The 19,623-nt window shown below is 35.1% G+C and overlaps 2 protein-coding genes across 2 annotated transcripts; both read left to right on the plus strand.

Moving 5' to 3' along the window:
• Window positions 1–86: 86 nt before the first annotated feature.
• LOC132546960 (calcium and integrin-binding family member 3-like) lies at window positions 87–10,207 on the plus strand. Its single transcript, XM_060210690.1, is given in 7 exon segments — window positions 87–279; window positions 677–711; window positions 925–1,042; window positions 1,454–1,601; window positions 7,427–7,512; window positions 7,631–7,719; window positions 8,524–10,207. Coding segments are annotated over 7 exon segments (549 nt in total). The 5' UTR covers window positions 87–228; the 3' UTR covers window positions 8,546–10,207.
• Window positions 10,208–16,082: 5,875 nt separating this feature from the next.
• Window positions 16,083–17,620, plus strand: LOC132546955 (thyroxine 5-deiodinase-like). Its single transcript, XM_060210685.1, has 2 exons — window positions 16,083–16,130; window positions 16,877–17,620. The coding sequence occupies exons 1-2, from the start codon at window positions 16,083–16,085 to the stop codon at window positions 17,618–17,620; spliced, it is 792 nt and encodes a 263-aa protein (XP_060066668.1).
• Window positions 17,621–19,623: the final 2,003 nt, after the last annotated feature.

Here is a 19,623-nt window from a genome sequence, read left to right on the forward strand (position 1 = left end):
TGCTAATATTGACAAGTTTTGATGTATGTCGATGACTTGGATATCACTTTATGCATTTATCATTGATTTTACACATGGATAAAAAAATCTGTTTGTATTTGGATAAATAAACCGGTATTTTTTCTAACCGGAAGTCACCTGTCAGATGTCACATGAACTGTAAACAGAAGAAGATCAAGAGATGAGCTCAGCTTCTACGCACATCTGCGTAGAAGTTTATCACAGAAAATGGGAAATAAAATAACAACATTCAGCGAGGAACAGCTGGAAGCTTATCAGGTATACGGCATTTGTTGATATTCTGATTTTACCAGTTTTGTGGCATACTTGATTGTCACTGTACATTGTAATTGTGATGTTCTAGTGATTGAAATTGTGAATCTGTTAATTTGTACTTGTTTAAATGTCATTTGGTCTGAAGGTAACCTCTATCAAGTAAGCATAAATGTCAGAACGAGTGTTAAAACTGATACCAAATACTTCGTCAATGACAATTCTTGGCAACACGTGAACCTCTACTGAAATACTTAAAATGGTATGACTATATATGAACATGTCAACTTATTTATGTTACCTACAATATGTAATATCGTGTATTTGTGTGAGTTATGATAACAATTAAATTCATGGATCATGGATGTAACATTTTGGCATGACTTTCTGTTATCTATTGCAGGATTGTACATTTTTCACAAGAAAAGAGATTCTAAGGTTTGTATGCTAATATATAACCAAAAGGAATCTTACAAGATTCTTGTGTTGTTGAATTGAGAAGTTCAGTCAGTAGGACAGCAGATTTGCTATAGGTTTCTCTAGTCTATAATAAATGAATTTTTGGTTAAAGTTGTTTTGTTTTGTCCTCCTTTGCAGGTCACAGTTGTTAAATGTACTTAATTATAATTGTTCTTTCCTTTTTTATCATAGAATTTTCCGACGTTTCCAGGGACTTTACCCTGAACATGTACCTCTTGACATGAAAAGAGGCCAGACTTCATTCATCAAGATTCCTCTACATGAACTTGAAAAAATGCCAGAACTGAAGGTTGTACAATGTAAATTTACAGAATATGATATATATGATTGCTGAAAAAAATACATAGCCGTGTTTCTAGATATTTTACTTAAACTCTGAATATTGTACAAGCTTAAGGAAAAGATACTTCTTCATAACCCTACAACATATAGATTTTTATTCTGTATACTTATAAATTACATGCTATCTTGATATACTTTGATTCCATGTAGCAGCAATATAAGAAAGGAAGGATATGAAAGATTAACATCACCTCAGAATTTCTTGGTTCATTGATAACGCTTAGCATAAAACTTGTAGCAAATTGTAGCTCTATTTTTGTTATAACCATTTGATATTCCAGAAAGAGCTCTGATTGTAACACTGGTGTCATTCAGTGAGCAAAACCTCACAAGATTGTTTTTCCTCCAATATTTTCAGGAGAATCCTTTTAGACAGCGACTGTGTCAGGTGTTTTCTGAGGATGGATCTGGAGATATGTCATTTGATGATTTTCTTGATATGTTTTCTGTGTTGTCTGAGGCTGCACCTAGAGACATCAAAACTGTGTATGCCTTCAAGATGTATGGTAATGACTTTGACTTAACAATTGACAACAAAAATCATAAAAGAACAAATACAGTACATTGTGAAAGTGGTTGTTAAAAAGTACCTCTTGTAAATTAGCAATATCTGGGAAAAGCCTTTATTGCTTTGACTATTGTGGAAATAATTCTGCATTCATGAAAGTGTCAAGTGGTAGATTTTTGTTGTTACAGTACAAGTAACCCATTATTAATGACACTAGAATTACGTTTGACAAATGATTTTTGTGAAGTTGTTATTTACTGTTTTTGAGTTATTTTCCCTGTCTTTGTGTTATTTTCCCTGTGATATTTTCCCTGTGTAATTTTCCCTGTGTTATTGTCCCTGTGATATTTTCCCGTGTTAATGTCCCTGTGATATTTTCCCTGTGTTATTTTCCCTGTGTTATTTTCCCTAATTTTTCCCTGTGTTATTTTCCCTTATTGTCCCTGTGTTATTTTCCCTGTGATATTTTCCCTGTGTTATTTTCCCTGTCCCTGCGTTATTTTCCCTGTGTTAATTTCCCTGTGTTATTTTCCCTTATTTTCCCTGTGTTATTTTCTCTGTGATATTTTCCCTGTGTTATTGTCCCTGTGTTATTTTCTCTGTGATATTTTCCCTGTGTTATTTTGTCTGTGCTATTTTCCCTGTGTTATTGTCCCTGTGTTATTGTCTCTGTGTTATTTTCTCTGTGATATTTTCCCTGTGTTATTTTCCCTGTGTTATTTTCCCTGTGATTTTTCCCTGTGTTATTTTCCCTGTGTTATTTTCCCTGTGTTATTTTCCCTGTGTTATTTTCCCTGTGTTATTTTGTCCGTGCTATTTTCCCTGTGTTATTGTCCCTGTGTTATTTTCCCTGTGATATATTCCCTGTGTTATTGTCCCTGTGTTATTTTGTCCCTGTGTTATTTTCCCTGTGTTATTGTCCCTGTGTTATTTTCCCTGTGTTATTGTCCCTGTGTTATTTTCTCTGTTATATTTTCCCTGTGTTATTTTCCCTTATTTTCCCTGTGTAATTTTCCCTGTGTTATTTTCCCTGTGATTTTTCCCTGTGTTATTTTCCCTGTGTTATTTTCCCTGTGTTATTTTCCCTGTGTTATTTTCCCTGTGTTATTGTCCCTGTGTTATTGTCCCTGTGTTATTTTCCCTGTGTTATTTTTTCCGTGCTATTTTCCCTATGTTATTGTCCCTGTGTTATTTTCCCTGTGTTATTTTCCCTGTGTTATTTTCCCTGTCTTTGTGTTATTTTCTCTGTGATATTTTCCCTGTGTTATTTTCCCTGTGTTATTGTCCCTGTGTTATTTTCCCTGTGTTATTTTCCCTGTCCCTGCGTTATTTTCCCTGTGTTATTTTCCCTGTGATATATTCCCTGTGTTATTGTCCCTGTGTTATTTTGTCCGTGCTATTTTCCCTGTGTTATTGTCCCTGTGTTATTTTCCCTGTGTTATTTTCCCTGTGTTATTTTCCCTGTGTTATTTTCCCTGTGTTATCCCTGTGTTTTGTCCCTGTGTTATTTTCCCTGTGTTATTTTCCCTGTGTTATTTTCCCTGTGTTATTTTCCCTGTGTTATTTTCCTTGTGTTATTTTCCCTGTGTTATTTTCCCTGTGTTATTTTACCTGTGTTATTTTCCCTGTGTTATTTTCCCTGTGTTATTGTCCCTGTGTTATTTTCCCTGTGTTATTTTGTCCGTGCTATTTTCCCTGTGTTATTGTCCCTGTGTTATTTTCCCTGTGTTATTGTCCCTGTGTTATTGTCCCTGTGTTATTTTCCCTGTGTTATTTTCCCTGTGATATATTCCCTGTGTTATTGTCCCTGTGTTATTTTCCCTGTGATATATTCCCTGTGTTATTGTCCCTGTGTTATTTTCCCTGTGTTATTTTGTCCGTGCTATTTTCCCTGTGTTATTGTCCCTGTGTTATTTTCCCTGTGTTATTTTCCCTGTGTTATTTTCCCTTATTTTCCCTGTGTAATTTTCCCTGTGTTATTTTCCCTGTTTTTGTGTTATTTTCTCTGTGATATTTTCCCTGTGATATTTTCCCTGTGTTATTTTCCCTGTGATATTTTCCCTGTGTTATTTTCTCTGTGATATTTTCCCTGTGTTATTTTCCCTGTGATTTTTCCCTGTGTTATTTTCCCTGTGTTATTTTCCCTTATTTTCCCTGTGTTATTTTCTCTGTGATATTTTCCCTGTGTTATTGTCCCTGTGTTATTTTCTCTGTGATATTTTCCCTGTGTTATTGTCCCTGCATTATTTTCCCTGTGATATTTTCCCTGTGTTATTTTGTCTGTGCTATTTTCCCTGTGTTATTTTACCTGTGATATTTTCCCTGTGTTATTTTCCCTGTGTTATTTTCCCTGTGTTATTTTCCCTGTGTTATTGTCCCTGTGTTATTTTCCCTGTTATTTTGTCCGTGCTATTTTCCCTGTGTTATTTTCCCTGTGTTATTTTCCCTGTGTTATTGTCCTTGTGTTATTGTCCCTGTGTTATTTCCCCTGTGTTATTTTGTCCGTGCTGTTTTCCCTGTGTTATTTTCCCTGTGTTATTTTGTCCGTGCTATTTTCCCTGTGTTATTTTCCCTGTGTTATTTTCCCTGTGTTATTTTCCCTGTGTTATTTTCCCTGTGATATTTTCCCTGTGATATTTTCCCTGTGTTATTGTCCCTGTGTTATTGTCCCTGTGTTATTTTCCCTGTGTTATTGTCCCTGTGTTATTGTCCCTGTGTTATTTTCCCTGTGTTATTTTCCCTGTGTTATTGTCCCTGTGTTATTTTCCCTGTGTTATTTTCCCTGTGTTATTGTCCCTGTGTTATTTTCCCTGTGTTATTTTCCCTGTGTTATTTTCCCTGTGTTATTTTCCCTGTGTTATTTTCCCTGTGTTATTTTCCCTGTGTTATTTTCCCTGTGTTATTTTCCCTGTGTTATTTTCCCTGTGTTATTTTCCCTGTGTTATTTCCCTGTGTTATTTTCCTGTGTGTTATTTTCCCTGTGTTATTGTCCCTGTGTTATTTTCTCTGTGTTATTTTCCCTGTGTTATTTTCCTTGTGTTATTTTCCCTGTGTTATTTTCCCTAATTTTTCCCTGTGTTATTTTCCCTTATTTTCCCTGTGTAATTTTCCCTGTGTTATTTTCCCTGTCTTTGTGTTATTTTCTCTGTGTTATTTTCCCTGTGTTATTTTCCCTGTGTTATTGTCCCTGTGTTATTGTCTCTGTGTTATTTTCCCTGTGTTATTTTCCCTGTGATTTTTCCCTGTGTTATTTTCCCTGTGATATTTTCCCTGTGTTATTTTCCCTGTGATATATTCCCTGTGTTATTGTCCCTGTGTTATTTTCTCTGTGTTATTTTCCCTGTGTTATTTTCCCTGTGTTATTGTCCCTGTGTTATTGTCTCTGTGTTATTTTCTCTGTGATATTTTCCCTGTGTTATTGTCTCTGTGTTATTGTCTCTGTGTTATTTTCCCTGTGATTTTTCCCTGTGTTATTTTCCCTGTGATATATTCCCTGTGTTATTGTCCCTGTGTTATTTTCCCTGTGTTATTCTGTCCGTGCTAATTTCCCTGTGTTATTGTCCCTGTGTTATTTTCCCTGTGTTATTTTCCCTGTGTTATTTTCCCTGTGTTATTTTCCCTGTGTTATTTTCCCTGTTTTTGTGTTATTTTCTCTGTGATATTTTCCCTGTGTTATTTTCCCTGTCCCTGCGTTATTTTCCCTGTGTTAATTTCCCTGTGTTATTTTCCCTTATTTTCCCTGTGTTATTTTCTCTGTGATATTTTCCCTGTGTTATTGTCCCTGTGTTATTGTCCCTGTGTTATTTTTCCTGTGTTATTTTCCCTGTGATATATTCCCTGTGTTATTGTCCCTGTGTTATTTTCCCTGTGTTATTTTGTCCGTGCTGTTTTCCCTGTGTTATTGTCCCTGTGTTATTGTCCCTGTGTTATTTTCCCTGTGTTATTTTTTCCGTGCTATTTTCCCTATGTTATTGTCCCTGTGTTATTTTCCCTGTGTTATTTTCCCTGTGATATATTCCCTGTGTTATTGTCCCTGTGTTATTTTGTCCGTGCTATTTTCCCTGTGTTATTGTCCCTGTGTTATTTTCCCTGTGTTATTTTCCCTGTGTTATTTTTCTGTGTTATTGTCCCTATTTTCCCTGTGTTATTTTCCCTGTGTTATTTTCCCTGTGTTATTTTCCCTGTGTTATTTTCCCTGTGTTATTATTTTCCCTGTGTTATTTTCCCTGTGTTATGTTTTATTTTCCCTGTGTTATTTCCCTGTGTTGTGTTTCCCTGTGTTATTTTCCTGTGTTATTTTCCCTGCGTTATTTTCCCTGTGTTAATTTCCCTGTGTTATTTTCCCTTATTTTCCCTGTGTTATTGTCCCTGCATTATTTTCCCTGTGATATTTTCCCTGTGTTATTTTGTCTGTGCTATTTTCCCTGTGTTATTGTCCCTGTGTTATTTTCCTTGTGTTATTTTGTCCGTGCTATTTTCCCTGTGTTATTGTCCCTGTGTTATTGTCCCTGTGTTATTGTCCCTGTGTTATTTTCCCTGTGTTATTTTCCCTGTGTTATTGTCCCTGTGTTATTGTCCCTGTGTTATTTTTCCTGTGTTATTTTCCCTGTGATATATTCCCTGTGTTATTGTCCCCGTGTTATTTTCCCTGTGTTATTGTCCCTGTGTTATTTTCCCTGTGTTATTTTCCCTGTGATTTTTCCCTGTGTTATTTTCCCTGTGATATATTCCCTGTGTTATTGTCCCTGTGTTATTTTGTCCGTGCTATTTTCCCTGTGTTATTTTCCCTGTGTTATTTTCCCTGTGTTATTGTCCCTGTGATATTTTCCCTGTGTTATTGTCCCTGTGTTATTGTCCCTGTGTTATTTTCCCTGTGATATATTCCCTGTGTTATTGTCCCTGTGTTATTTTCCCTGTGTTATTTTCCCTGTGTTATTGTCCCTGTGTCCCTGTGCTATTTTCCCTGTGTTATTGTCCTGTGTTATTTTTTTATCTGTGTTATTTTCCCTGTGTTATTTTCCCTGTGTTATTTTCCCTGTGTTATTGTCCCTGTGTTATTTTCCCTGTGTTATTTTCCCTGTGTTATTTTCCCTGTGATTTTTCCCTGTGTTATTTTCCCTGTGATATTTTCCCTGTGTTATTGTCCCTGTGTTATTTTCCCTGTGTTATTTTCCCTGTGTTATTTTCCCTGTGTTATTGTCCCTGTGTTATTTTCCCTGTGTTATTTTGTCCGTGCTATTTTCCCTGTGTTATTGTCCCTGTGATATATTCCCTGTGTTATTGTCCCTGTGTTATTTTCCCTGTGTTATTTTCCCTGTGTTATTTTCCCTGTGATATATTCCCTGTGTTATTTTCCCTGTGTTATATTCCCTGTGTTATTGTCCCTGTGTTATTTTGTCCGTGCTATTTTCCCTGTGTTATTTTCCCTGTGTTATTTTCCCTGTGTTATTTTCCCTGTGTTATTGTCCCTGTGTTATTTTCCCTGTGTTATTTTCCCTGTGTTATTGTCCCTGTGTTATTTTCCCTGTGTTATTGTCCCTGTGTTATTTTCCCTGTGTTATTTTCCCTGTGTTATTGTCCCTGTGTTATTTTCCCTGTGTTATTGTCCCTGTGTTATTTTCCCTGTGTTATTTTCCCTGTGTTATTTTGTCCGTGCTATTTTCCCTGTGTTATTTTCCCTGTGTTATTTTCCCTGTGTTATTTTCCCTGTGTTATTTTCCCTGTGTTATTTTCCCTGTGTTATTGTCCCTGTTATTTTCCATATGATATTTTCCCTGTGTTATTTTCTCTGTGTTATTATCTCCCTGTTATTTTGTTCTGCAGACTTTGATGGTGACCACTTTATCAACAAAAATGATCTTGAAAAGACTTTAGTCACAAGACTAGGAGAAAAGCTTTGAGGAGAAAAGGTACATTGTTAACTTGTCAGCAGTCAAATTTATATCTTTAAATTTTCAAAATTAAAAAAAACTTTATGTGAAAATTATATCCCTTATTGAATCAAATCTGAATTATCTCCCCTTACAGGTGTTAGAAGAAACTGACTTGGATGATGATGGCATGCTGTCATACATTGAATTTGAACAAGTCATATCCCGTTCCCCAGATTTCCTCAAGTAAGTTATTTTGTTATCACATATTATGATGCTGGCCATGTACTGCTGATAATTTTTATGATAAGAAATAGAGTATACTAGTTTGTACAATGAAACAGTTTTTCTTCTATGATTTTGTCTCAGTTACCTGTATTGTAGATTTTATGGTTCAGTTTTCTGTAAAAAATTTGTTTCCTTCTTGCTACCAAAGCTGCTTAAAGGGATATGCTTCAGCAAATGGCGGGTTATTAACTTTAATTGTGTAAATGGAATTGCAGAACTTCTAGAGAGAGAGAGAGAGATAAAGCTGACAAACTGTTATTACAAGTCAGGATTTCTTTTTTTTTCCTCTTAGGAAAAAAATGTCCAGTCTTATATTTTTTTCCATGTACATGTGACTTCAAACATAATGTAATGTAGGAACATACTTGGAAGTTTGGTGTTATAATAATTCAATATTTTATAGTTGAGCTCACCTAAGTGAGTTGTCACTTCATCAGTTGTGTAGCTCCTGACCTGCTAACAGTGTAGGAATATTGCAAGTAATTGAATTTCAACTGGATAGAGGCTGATTCTGTGATTTTTTTTTGTCCTTATCCTGTTGGTATTCACAGTGCTAATGAATGCCAACTGAAAGCAGTTTATTGCTTTAAAATGAAAAGATACCTGGTAACCTATCTTTGTGTGTTTGTTAAATGAAATAATCTCTGTATTAGCCATTACTTTATAGTTGTAATGTATTTGTGGACCAACAGACTTTTAGACATAAATATGTTACTCATACATGGATTTTCATTCTTAGGTTTTTTCTTTCTTTTTTTTCAGTACATTCCACATCAGGATATGAAAACTGTATGAAGTTTCCTAAATGATGCCATGCCTTAAAGATCTAAACACATACTAGAATGACAGTGTGTGTATGTCTTTCCAGGAATACGTACATTTGTTTTAAGGATTGCTTGAGATTTAAAGAATAATTGAGGGAGCGCCTAGTTATTCTAGGAATTGTTAGCTAAAAATTCTTGTTATTAGTCGTCAATTTATTCCTTCTTTTTATATATCTCTGCCCTTTCTGCTCTATGTAAGATATTACATAGGTAAATAACTGATGTAAAATTACCCTCTGTGAAGTGTTTTTCTCACTGCTCCAATGTGATACTCCTTGTGAAAAAAAATTATCATTGATGTTTACCTGTTACTGTTAACACCCAGGCATATCTTTTAACACAATTTGGCTGTAAAAGACAGACAATTCAATATATGTATGGTAGTGAAACAACACAAATTATGTTGTGAGTAAATATAGGATCTTGCATAAGTTTCCTCGTTTTTCCAATATTTGTGATGAGTTTCATTAATACCATATGAAATGGAAACAACTGGATCTTTTTTATCACTCATTGAATGTACTGACAAATATGGACATTACCAAGTCAAATTTGAAGTCATTTAGACTCTTTATCTGAAGTCTCCATCATGACGTCATAATGCAATCTGTAAGTGTGTGACATCATTTCATTATCTGAGCATGACGTCACAGTAGCTTACATAATACATGTGTATACAATACACAAAAATATTGCATGGGTAAAAAAATGAATAACAAAGCCACTCTGTGATGAAATAAAGTATATTTTTTTAATGGTACAAGAAGAGACTTAATGGAATTCTGAACAGTTGCAACAAAATATTTTTGTAATCCTTTCAATTTACCTAATTCACCTCCTTTCATAAGGACATGCCTGCAGCCAGATTATCAATGTTAAAGCTGATGTTGTAACTGGTTGCTAAGGTACAAAGGCCACCAGATCTCATAGGACATATGATACATGTAATTATGATATTGTATATTTTTGTGTGCCAATCTACAAATTTTTAATACCCATGTGTTGTTGATTTATAGGGCTGTTCTTAACAGGAGAATATTTATACTATTACTATATATGGCAAAATTTATGCATAAATGTGAACAAATATCATTTCCAGTTCATGTCTCAATTTTTTTGCTCACTTTTATTATCTTTTGTCTTACCAATGACGATAACAATACGCACAAAAAACCCCCTCCTTCCCCCAGCAAAAAAAAATAACTAATTTTTAAATAACAAAAATAATTGTTTCATTTTTCCAACCTGATCAAGCATATGATATGATGTCAAAAGTACAAAATCATATTCATTATCAATAATGATGTTTCTGCTTTGTTTTTGTCCCCAGATCTTGTTTGAATTTATCATTGGTAAGGTGTAACTAAAGATATAGAGTCTCTGTGGTATTATCAAACAGTGTCAGAAAAAAAGTTTTCTTCAGATCTAAAACAGTTGTTTTGGTCAAGTTTGTGTTCAAAATGTACATGTGTTTGAAGTTGTATGTGAAAGACAATTTGTTTACAAAGTGCGATTAATGACTTTATGTTGTTTATTTTTACTTAAAATGCAATATTTGATTTTCATTGTCCTGATTGATACATTTCATGTGTAATCATTTGTCTTTTTTGATCAAATACTCAGTGAAAAAAATAGTTTATTTGTTGATTTATTTTTTGATGAAGAATTGTGTTTATTATTAAAATTTCATTGAAATATTTTATTTGTTGGTATTTTTTTTTTAAATAAAAAGTAACTTATTCTTTGCATCTTTTCAGCAAACATTAATTTTCACATCAATAATTTTGTGTCCAAGTCTCCAAGATGTCAAATGTTTCTTTTAATGTTACTATCAGAAGAATTTATCAACATGCTAAACATAGTTTAATGCTATCAGAAATTAATCAAGATATCGGAAAAGGATGTGTCTATAAAGGCTACATAATGGTTTGACGAGCACTGAAACTCAATGTCACAACACTGCTGTGCAGGAGATTTTCCCTTTTCATGCTTTCCCCGGAAAACATCGTCACGAAATACAATAATGCAACATTCGATACAGGACCACGTGCACTGTAACCTAGATAATTGCTTGGCCGATTTTCTGATTGTTTTTGTAACGTCACCCTGCGTTTCTTTATCCCTTGAGTATGTTTTGTATCTTATCTAGTAAGTAATTTTGTCTCGATGTCATATAAAGTTTTATTTTGCAGTAAGAGGATATAAAAGACGATAAGAATTGCAAACTTTAGCCGTTCACATCATTAAACACAATTAAGTTTTCACAATTTTAATGCTTTAATATAATATATCAAAGTAGCCAAGAAAGACCTACTGTATAACATATATATCAAATATACATTATATTTAGCACACAAATCATTAATTCACTATCAGTGGAAAATCTTGCAGGACCCTCTGACGTGTCATCGTTCTAGTTTCACAAGATAGAGTCAATGGCGTTATTTTTTGCCTCGGCTTAGCTGAGGTGCTTACTTTTGCAAATACGTGTTTTTCGAATAATTGGAAACATTTCGAGATAAACTGAGGTGCATTTAGAAAGGGTAATGTGACTGTGTACAAATTAAAGTTCACATATTTTTACGAACGGATTTGTCAGGATTTATTGCATTATGACCCATTTTTTTAAAAAAAGAAAAGAAACTAGAAATTGTTGGCCAACATTTTGACGGGTTTGTTTTACATATGTATGTACAACATCTTACCTAAAGGTCAATCGTTTCCATAAACGTGATAGCTGACCGTTCAAGCAATTGATATACAACGTATCTAGACTCCAGACTGTGCGATTTCAGATCATTTATTTGGGTTACAAGGAAAAGAACTTTCTAAATGAGACACCCTTCCTAAAACCAAAAGTTGACATTTGACAAAATATTTTCCTACAACAGCAATCGAGAACAATATGCAAATTATCAAACATAATCACATTGTACCTTATATTTACTGAAAAGAAGCCATTTAAAGACTTTAACATAACTGACCCCTGTGACTTTAAGAGCAGGTCAATGTCATTCGTATTTTCATCCCTGATAATTCATGACCAGGACATCATCCGTTTGATATATCAAGGCTCTAGCCAGTGTGGAACGTGAGAAGAAGTTTGTTAAATGTGTTAACCAAAAGAACAGTTTTCAAATACGACCCTTTCCGAAAACCGGAAGTTGAATTTTCAGATAAGGTTTTATTAATACATTCAATAGCAATTTATCACAGTATGCTACAGGAAAATATTCATCACTATCTGCCTCTTGGTGATTGAGAAATTGCTATTTAAATGTTTTGACATTGTTGACATCTGTGACCATAAAATTGGGTCAAGGTAATTTATAATAATAATCTTTATAGGCAATGTCATGAGCATTTTAAATGTACAATATCATGCCTCTACGCCTTGTGGACTTTTAGAGGTTTTTAATGTTTGTTCCAGAAAATTTCGCATTTTAACTTTGACCCCTAACGAAAACCAGAAATCAACATTTTACAAATAAAAAACAAACAAACAAAAAGTTTGACCCAACAGCGAGCTTTCTTGTATGACATATTTTGAATTAACAGGAAATAAGGGGGAAAATAGCCCCGTAGGTTACTTATAAATAATACCGTTTTCGAATTTTGGTAATTTAAAAAATTTGTCCTCTGACGTCATAGCAGCCATATTGGATTTTTTACCTCCTTTAAAAATGTTGTTTGAACGTCTTCAGACCAGGTCGTATAAAGCAGACTATAGACAATAATCCGATTTGCTACTGTTTAGGAGATTTGGCACCCACAAACTTGTCCTAGAAGAACAAGAGGCCCTGGGGTCTGGCTCCACCCTTGAGACTTAACTTCTGCGTTATATCTGTAAAGCTGTTGAAACCCCCACCCCATAACTATATATACTAAACAAAAAAAGAAAGGTAACACTACTTTATTCTGTGATTAATTAATTAACCCCTTCATAAATCCTTACCAATCATGTACTAATAAAGTCATGGTTCATTATAAAACTTTGCGTTCAGTTGATTTTATTCGACTGTAAAGGACTTTGGGGTCAATTTCAAAGGTAACAACATTAGTAACGGGTATGGCCACCGTTTGCGAAGTAAACAGCATTGCAGCGTCGTCGCATGGAACTCGTGAACCGGCGGATAATTCAAGGAGAGATGTTGTTCCATTCAGCGATCAAGGCTTCGGCCAGCTCCTGCAAGTTTGACGGCTGATTTTGACGTTCTCTCACGCGTCGCCCAAGAACGTCCCAGACATGCTCAATCGGTGACAAATCAGGTGATTTAGATGGCCAATCTAACACCTGTACGTTATTCTGCTGCAAGAAAGTTCTGTCTACGCGACTGGTGTGCGCTGGTGCGTTATCCTGTTGAAAAATGGCGCCAACGCCATGGCGTCTTAAGAATGGCAGAACCACTGGTCTTAAAATTTCGTCCAGATATCGAATGCCGGTTAAACTGCCATTTAACACAACAAGCCTGGTACGAGTCCCCCCACAAATACCACCCCAAACCATTACACTTCCGCCGCCAAAGCGGTCCCGTTCTGCGACGCAGCAGTTCGCAAAACGCTCCCCTTGTCGCCTCCACACTCTGCGCCTTCCGTCACCGTGTTGCAGACAAAACCTGGACTCATCTGAAAAACAGAATATTGTTCCATTGTCGTTTGGCCCAACGACGGTGAACACGGGTCCAGTTACGCCGATTATTACGGTGACGTAGCAACAAATTGGGTCCAGTGTAGGGACGCCGCGCTTTCAATTGGTAGGCCCTCAACCTGTTGCGGACTGTTTGGGGAGACACACGACGCCCAAACAATGTCCTTGAAGTCTCTACTGCGGTTACGAATCGATTGCGCAAGTGTATCAATCGTATACGACGGTCATCCCTGGCGGTCGTTTTACGGGGTCGGCCGCTTCGTGGACGATCGGATGTTGACCCAGTTTGGTTTAAACGACTTACCAACTGGCAAATTGTCTTAACACTGCAACCAAAATGATTTTGGCCTACAGCCCTTTCTCTCTGTATTTTGTAATGTAAAACATTACCATTTTCAGTTTGAATGTTTATGAAATTCAAGCGAAGATACAATATTGCACAAACGTCATTTTGTTTTCACTCATTTACAGGTATTCGCCAAGAAAACATGTTAACCTTTCTTTTTTTGTTGAGTATAAACACAGTCATGATGTAAGAATTGACCCTGGGGTCTGTCCACACTCCTAGGGACTCAGTTTCTTTGTAATATCTTTGAAACAGTTGAGGTCCCCATCCCTCCATTATATATAGAATTGCTTGGCATCAAGAGATAAACACATTTGTTATGTAAGAATTGATCCTTGGGTGTGGCACACCTCAAGGGACGTTATTCATTGGTCACAATTTTGACATAGTTGAGATACCAACATAATAACCATATAAAATCTTACTGGGCATCAAAAGAAAAAGATAGCAAAGATATAAAAATTAATTCATTGGTCTTGCCCTGCCAAAGAGGTAGAGTGACTGAGCTGTCATTTTCGAAATATTTTAAATAACCAATCTATAAGAATGTATACCATTGCTGGACTTTAGGATCCAGGTGAGCGATTTAGGCCCTATACGGGTTATTTTTATCTACAATTATGTATGAATTATTGATCAAGTGTCATACACAATTGTATGATGTTAGTCGCGTAGAGCAACGATTTGACACGAATTCCCGACCCACGGTCCATAGATTCTCAGATTCGTATGGGACATACTACTATTCAACCAGAAGCAAATATTATAGATATTTGACATCAAGGTGATGACGTATGTTATGCAAATATAAAACGGTGTCATTTCTAGGTTATCTTGTCGACCTTTATCTAATAATTCGTGGCTTTCAGCAGGAGACAAGACATCGTTTCACAAAGGACGGAGAGGGGTCAAACCTGTACACTTCACTAGATGTCGAAGGAAGTTCTCAGAAGTGGTTGAATATTAATTTTGTGAGAATAAAACGAGATTTTAATGGTTTTACAACAGAGAAATGCTGATATATAATTTAGCTTATAATCAGATCTTAACTTCTCGCACTGCTGTGTATGACGTTGTGTGGCAGACGGAATTATCCTAGTGAGGTCAGCTGATGCGGAATGGAAAAAAACGACAACTTCAATGTTATAATAGAGCTTTGATGTAAGAGAAGTGAGTCTGGTTCAGACGCTACGTTAAGAATGGCTGACATTTAAACGTGTACCAATTTGCCTGTATGTCATACCACCTTGAGTCATTTCAGTTTTTGTGTATTTTTGAAACAGTGTGATGAGCACGTATATGATTTACACGCGAGAACGTATCTTTAGGTGTTAAGGCAAATCTGTGTTTTGTTAGGGCACGGGGTACCCCATCTTCCTTAAATTTGTCTATCTTGTACATGATAATGACAGAATATTTACACTAACTAAATACATCGTACAAGATCATGCTTTATACATGATGATACAATGTCTTTGTATTTCATATTACTTATGTATCAGTTACATGCGTTTTGTTTGGGTACGGGGTACCCGGTTTAATCCGGGTTATCGTTAGTTGGGCGTATCGTTTGATGGCATATGACACAAAACACAAAAGGAAACACAGTAAGGAGTACGACAAAATGTGTTTTTACAAAAGGAAGTATCAGTTTGATTAAAATTCTCAAACTGAAATTGATGGACTCTATCTTATGGTAAAATTTTAGGAATTCCAAAATAGAACACGTCATACACTTGACAACCTCCAACTGTTTTTTGCTGACGGCATCATGTACAGATACCTCTGATTAGAACATGTAATTGACTGTATTTTGGCATGGCTGATCTGGGTCATTGTTTTTATTATGTTGACAGTTTCAGTGTACGAAGCAAGCATGTGTATGTATCTATAATTTACAAAAAACGTACAAGTGAAAACGATCTTTCGAGCTACAAATTTAGAATTTGATTCGGTATATCCAAATTATGAATTAAACTGCATCAACATGTATATTATTCATTTTTTTCAATGGTCACAGGTGCATTTATTTGAATAATGAATGTTAAATAATAAATGTTATCTAATTAATAAATATATTATTTTGTTTTATTCACTACTTACTAATTGATTTGATAATACTGGATTAATTAGAATTAACTAGTTAGCCTAATTGTTCTCAGTAATTAGGTAATTAGTAATTAGTTCATAATTGTTTATACTCTATTATTTGTTTGTAATGGTGTAGACAATTGTCACTGTGTTGCGTAATGTGGAAAGTACCTGTCTAATGATTGCGGTTGCACGTGTTGTGTCATGTGCCACGTCAGTATAAGGTGACTGTCTTGTACTTGTCCTGTGTTATCAGGGTTGTTTACGTCTTACATGTAAATTAGGGTGAGAGTTGTAAGAAAAGTGTGCAAGGAGTGTGAGTGAGACCGATGAAACTTAAAGAATATAGCGCGAACCCCGCAGTTGGCCATTTACCATTGTGACTAATGTATCCTAAAGGAGTCCTGTCAACATGACAGATTTGACTATGACTTTACCAAACTTCAACAGGTCTTGGAAGGTAACTATTACCGTTATCAAATATAGTCATTTACTTAAACTTTCGAAGTTTAAGTATCAATGTTATCAAGTTTTTCTGGTATAAATAAGGCCAATATGTTCTTTCATGGAATTTCCTCTGTATGGAACCACCGACCCAAAAATAAATAAATTAGAATGTAGAATGTAGTTTGTTCCTTTATTTGTACTGTGACACAATGATTTATGATTTTCCGTATGGGTAAATCAATTTTATCTCGATTTGGTAAAGTCCAAACCTTTTGGTTTATCGTTTGTATTGCATCCCATTGTTTTAAGACTTGTCCACTGTGTCTGAATCGTATGGTAACTGAGATGTTTCCTGGATTGAACATCAAGCATCAGTGGTTGCCATAGGAAGAGGAAGTGACGTTACAGTAATGGTCCCAATCCGAGGAGTATAGCACACGGATAATACTTTTTCCTAACCCACACTTAAAAAAATGGAAATCCGGAAAAATCCAAGTAAGGTCTTTGACCCACACCTGCGGTATGGTGACAGCCACTGAGGATTAATGTATATCTTATTCACAAGTCTTATTTTGTAAAAATTGATATGGTTTTCATGTATTTCTTTTCATCCCGGATGACGTCATTTTCTTTATTTTGTATATACATTCTTCATAGTTGTACTTTATAAAACAATATTTTTTTTTACTTTCAATACTAAAACAGCATCTTTCTTACTTGTGTGCGATTCAACTATTCCACGTTTTTTTCCATTTTTAGATGGCAGGGCAGCTGACATGGATACCAAGACTGTGTTATTGCATCTTCAAAGTGTTGATACTGACATTTGTACTGGTAGTTGCAAAATTCATTCCCATTGTGAGAACTCGATTGACTCGGTATATTGGCGATGTTTTATATGACACACCTTTAAAAGAAGAAGATTACAAAGACTCTGTATATAACTTCCGTTTTCTCAAAACGATTTGGCGGGCAGATTATCTAGATTGCTTCAAACAAGCTTCATTAGGAGGAAATGCGCCAAATCCCGAGGTCATCGACTTGCGTTCCAGTCAGGTTTTGAGACTGTTAGACTTCCAAACTCAAGGTCGGCCTCTTGTTCTCAATTTCGGCAGTTGCACTTGACCGCCGTTTATAGCGAAGCTGGAGAGATTTAATTCCTTAATCACTAGCTTCGGTTCTTTCGCAGACTTTATAATTGTATATATTGAAGAAGCACACCCATCCGACGGCTGGTTTTTCAACAATAACATTTCAATTGAAAAACACCGGAAAACTGAAGACAGGATTGATGCTGCCAAAAAGTTGGAGTCCTTTGGTACACGTTGTCCTGTTCTTGTTGATCCGATGTCGGATGCTGCTAACCGACTGTATGGAGGGTTGTTCGAGAGACTTTATGTAATCAAAGATGGCGTCGTGGTATATGAAGGAGAACGTGGACCACAAGGATATAATATAGAAGAACTGGCCGAATGGCTTCAGATATACGAAAAAGAAATGTAAAACTGAAACATTGAGAAATAGGTAAAATAACTATATGGTGCATATTGTGTTACCATCATGAGATATCTAAGAAATGATACGTTATTATCTGGATGTGTCTGAATGTTTCAATACATCTGGATATGTCTAATGTTTCAATACATCTGGATATGTCTAATGTTTCAATACATCTGGACGTGCCTGAATGTTTCAATACATCTGGATATGTCTGATGTTTCAATACATCTGGACGTGCCTGAATGTTTCAATACATCTGAATATGTCTGACTTTGTGGAAACGATGCTCGTTGTGCTTCCCGTTAGATAAAAAAACGTATCAAACAGCGGCTATACGCTGCTTTTCGTTTAAAGCCAAATAATATTCTGTATTTTACATGTTTTTCTTCCCGGCTGTACCGCTTATGTGTTAAATTTCGTATTTTACAGTTTCCGTGTTGTAAATCATATTTTAATACTTCCGTGTTGTGGTTTATGTTCACATACTAACCAACTGTATGGTCGACTGGAATTCTGTACCATCTTCTTATGTCAAATAATATATTTTCGTGCTTTTTAGCATAATGATATTTCATGGACACTAGATAAACATAGCTCAATAAATATATTTATACTAATTCGTAACAGTTCGTGGACATATAAATTCATGGATTTAGAGTGCTAACGAAATCAACGCAAATAAACCTCCCACGAAAATTAATGTTTTTACAAAATTATATTTATATTGTTCCAGCTTTAATTATGATAATAAATTATGTAACATATCAATGACGATATTTTCCGAAAAATACATTGGAAAATACCCGATGATACATGGAACATAATATTCTGTGGTAATTATACCAACCATAATGAATTGATATGAATATGAAAATTTGTATTATACAATATACTTTACCTACGAATAAATGTACGATGATTGAATTTGACTCAATGCATTACAATTTGTTTTGGCCGATGTGGAACGCTGCATTAAGAAATCTGTCATCAGATAGGGAAAAAACGATTTCTGCCAAGCGTGACCAGTCACCAAGTGCCCTTCAGATAAAATTAACCAACGAAAAAAGAAAAATGACGTCAAATAAAAGTTAATGCATTAAATGATAGTTTTCACATTCTCTCTTATAAATTTACTCAAAATTTTAATGGCGGTCCTAACCCGCTCATCATCAAAGTAACAAACAATAAATATATATAGAGTATTAAAGAAACAATTTGAAACATGAAGTGTATGTGCTAATTAAAGTATTCACATAATAAGAAACAAAAAAAATCTAAATGTGTGAACTCCAGAAAATATCCACACATAAAATAGTTTCCGTTCACAAAAGATTTATGGATAGAATCTAAAAAATTATTTTGCCAAGCCTCATAAATCTCATTGGAAACGTGAATGCAAGATTCTGTTTATCACTTTTACAAATATTCGTTCTATCGTGACGTCTTACTGCATATGGAGTCATGAACATTCAACCAATAAAAACACGGTTAGGTCATATTCTACAATTGTGGTCATAGCCAAAATATAATAACTGTAATTTCGCGATTAAGTATTCCTTCAAATGTCGGACAGAATGTATAGTACTTATACAGCCAAAGCATTTGATCAGATTGATATATGGTTTTACAGACAACAAAAAAGATCTACCGAGGACAAAGTTTTACGCATAAACTCAAATGAAAATCATCACATACGTTTTAACATATATTTATTTGTCAGGAATGATTTTCCGAATACGCTGAACCAGTATTGGCTACCACAGGATAAACCACTGAAAATCTACACAAATGACGTACAATGAAATGCAAACGTACAAGAGAACAGCTTTTGCACTCAACTCTTGGTCAGATTGTGGAAACAAGTCCTCGATCTAGTTTTCTAAAATGGCTACCATCAGATTTACAAAACGAAAGTGTACTATTAACTTTCTTGTTACACATCATTCACTACAAACTTGAATAACATTTTAAATAAAGATGTGTATTGTTCTGATTCTAATGGCGGG

Source organism: Ylistrum balloti, unplaced genomic scaffold (genome assembly GCF_031769215.1).
Source record: "Ylistrum balloti isolate Yb309-2 unplaced genomic scaffold, AGI_CSIRO_Ybal_v1 Utg369924, whole genome shotgun sequence".
Taxonomy (NCBI): domain Eukaryota; kingdom Metazoa; phylum Mollusca; class Bivalvia; order Pectinida; family Pectinidae; genus Ylistrum; species Ylistrum balloti.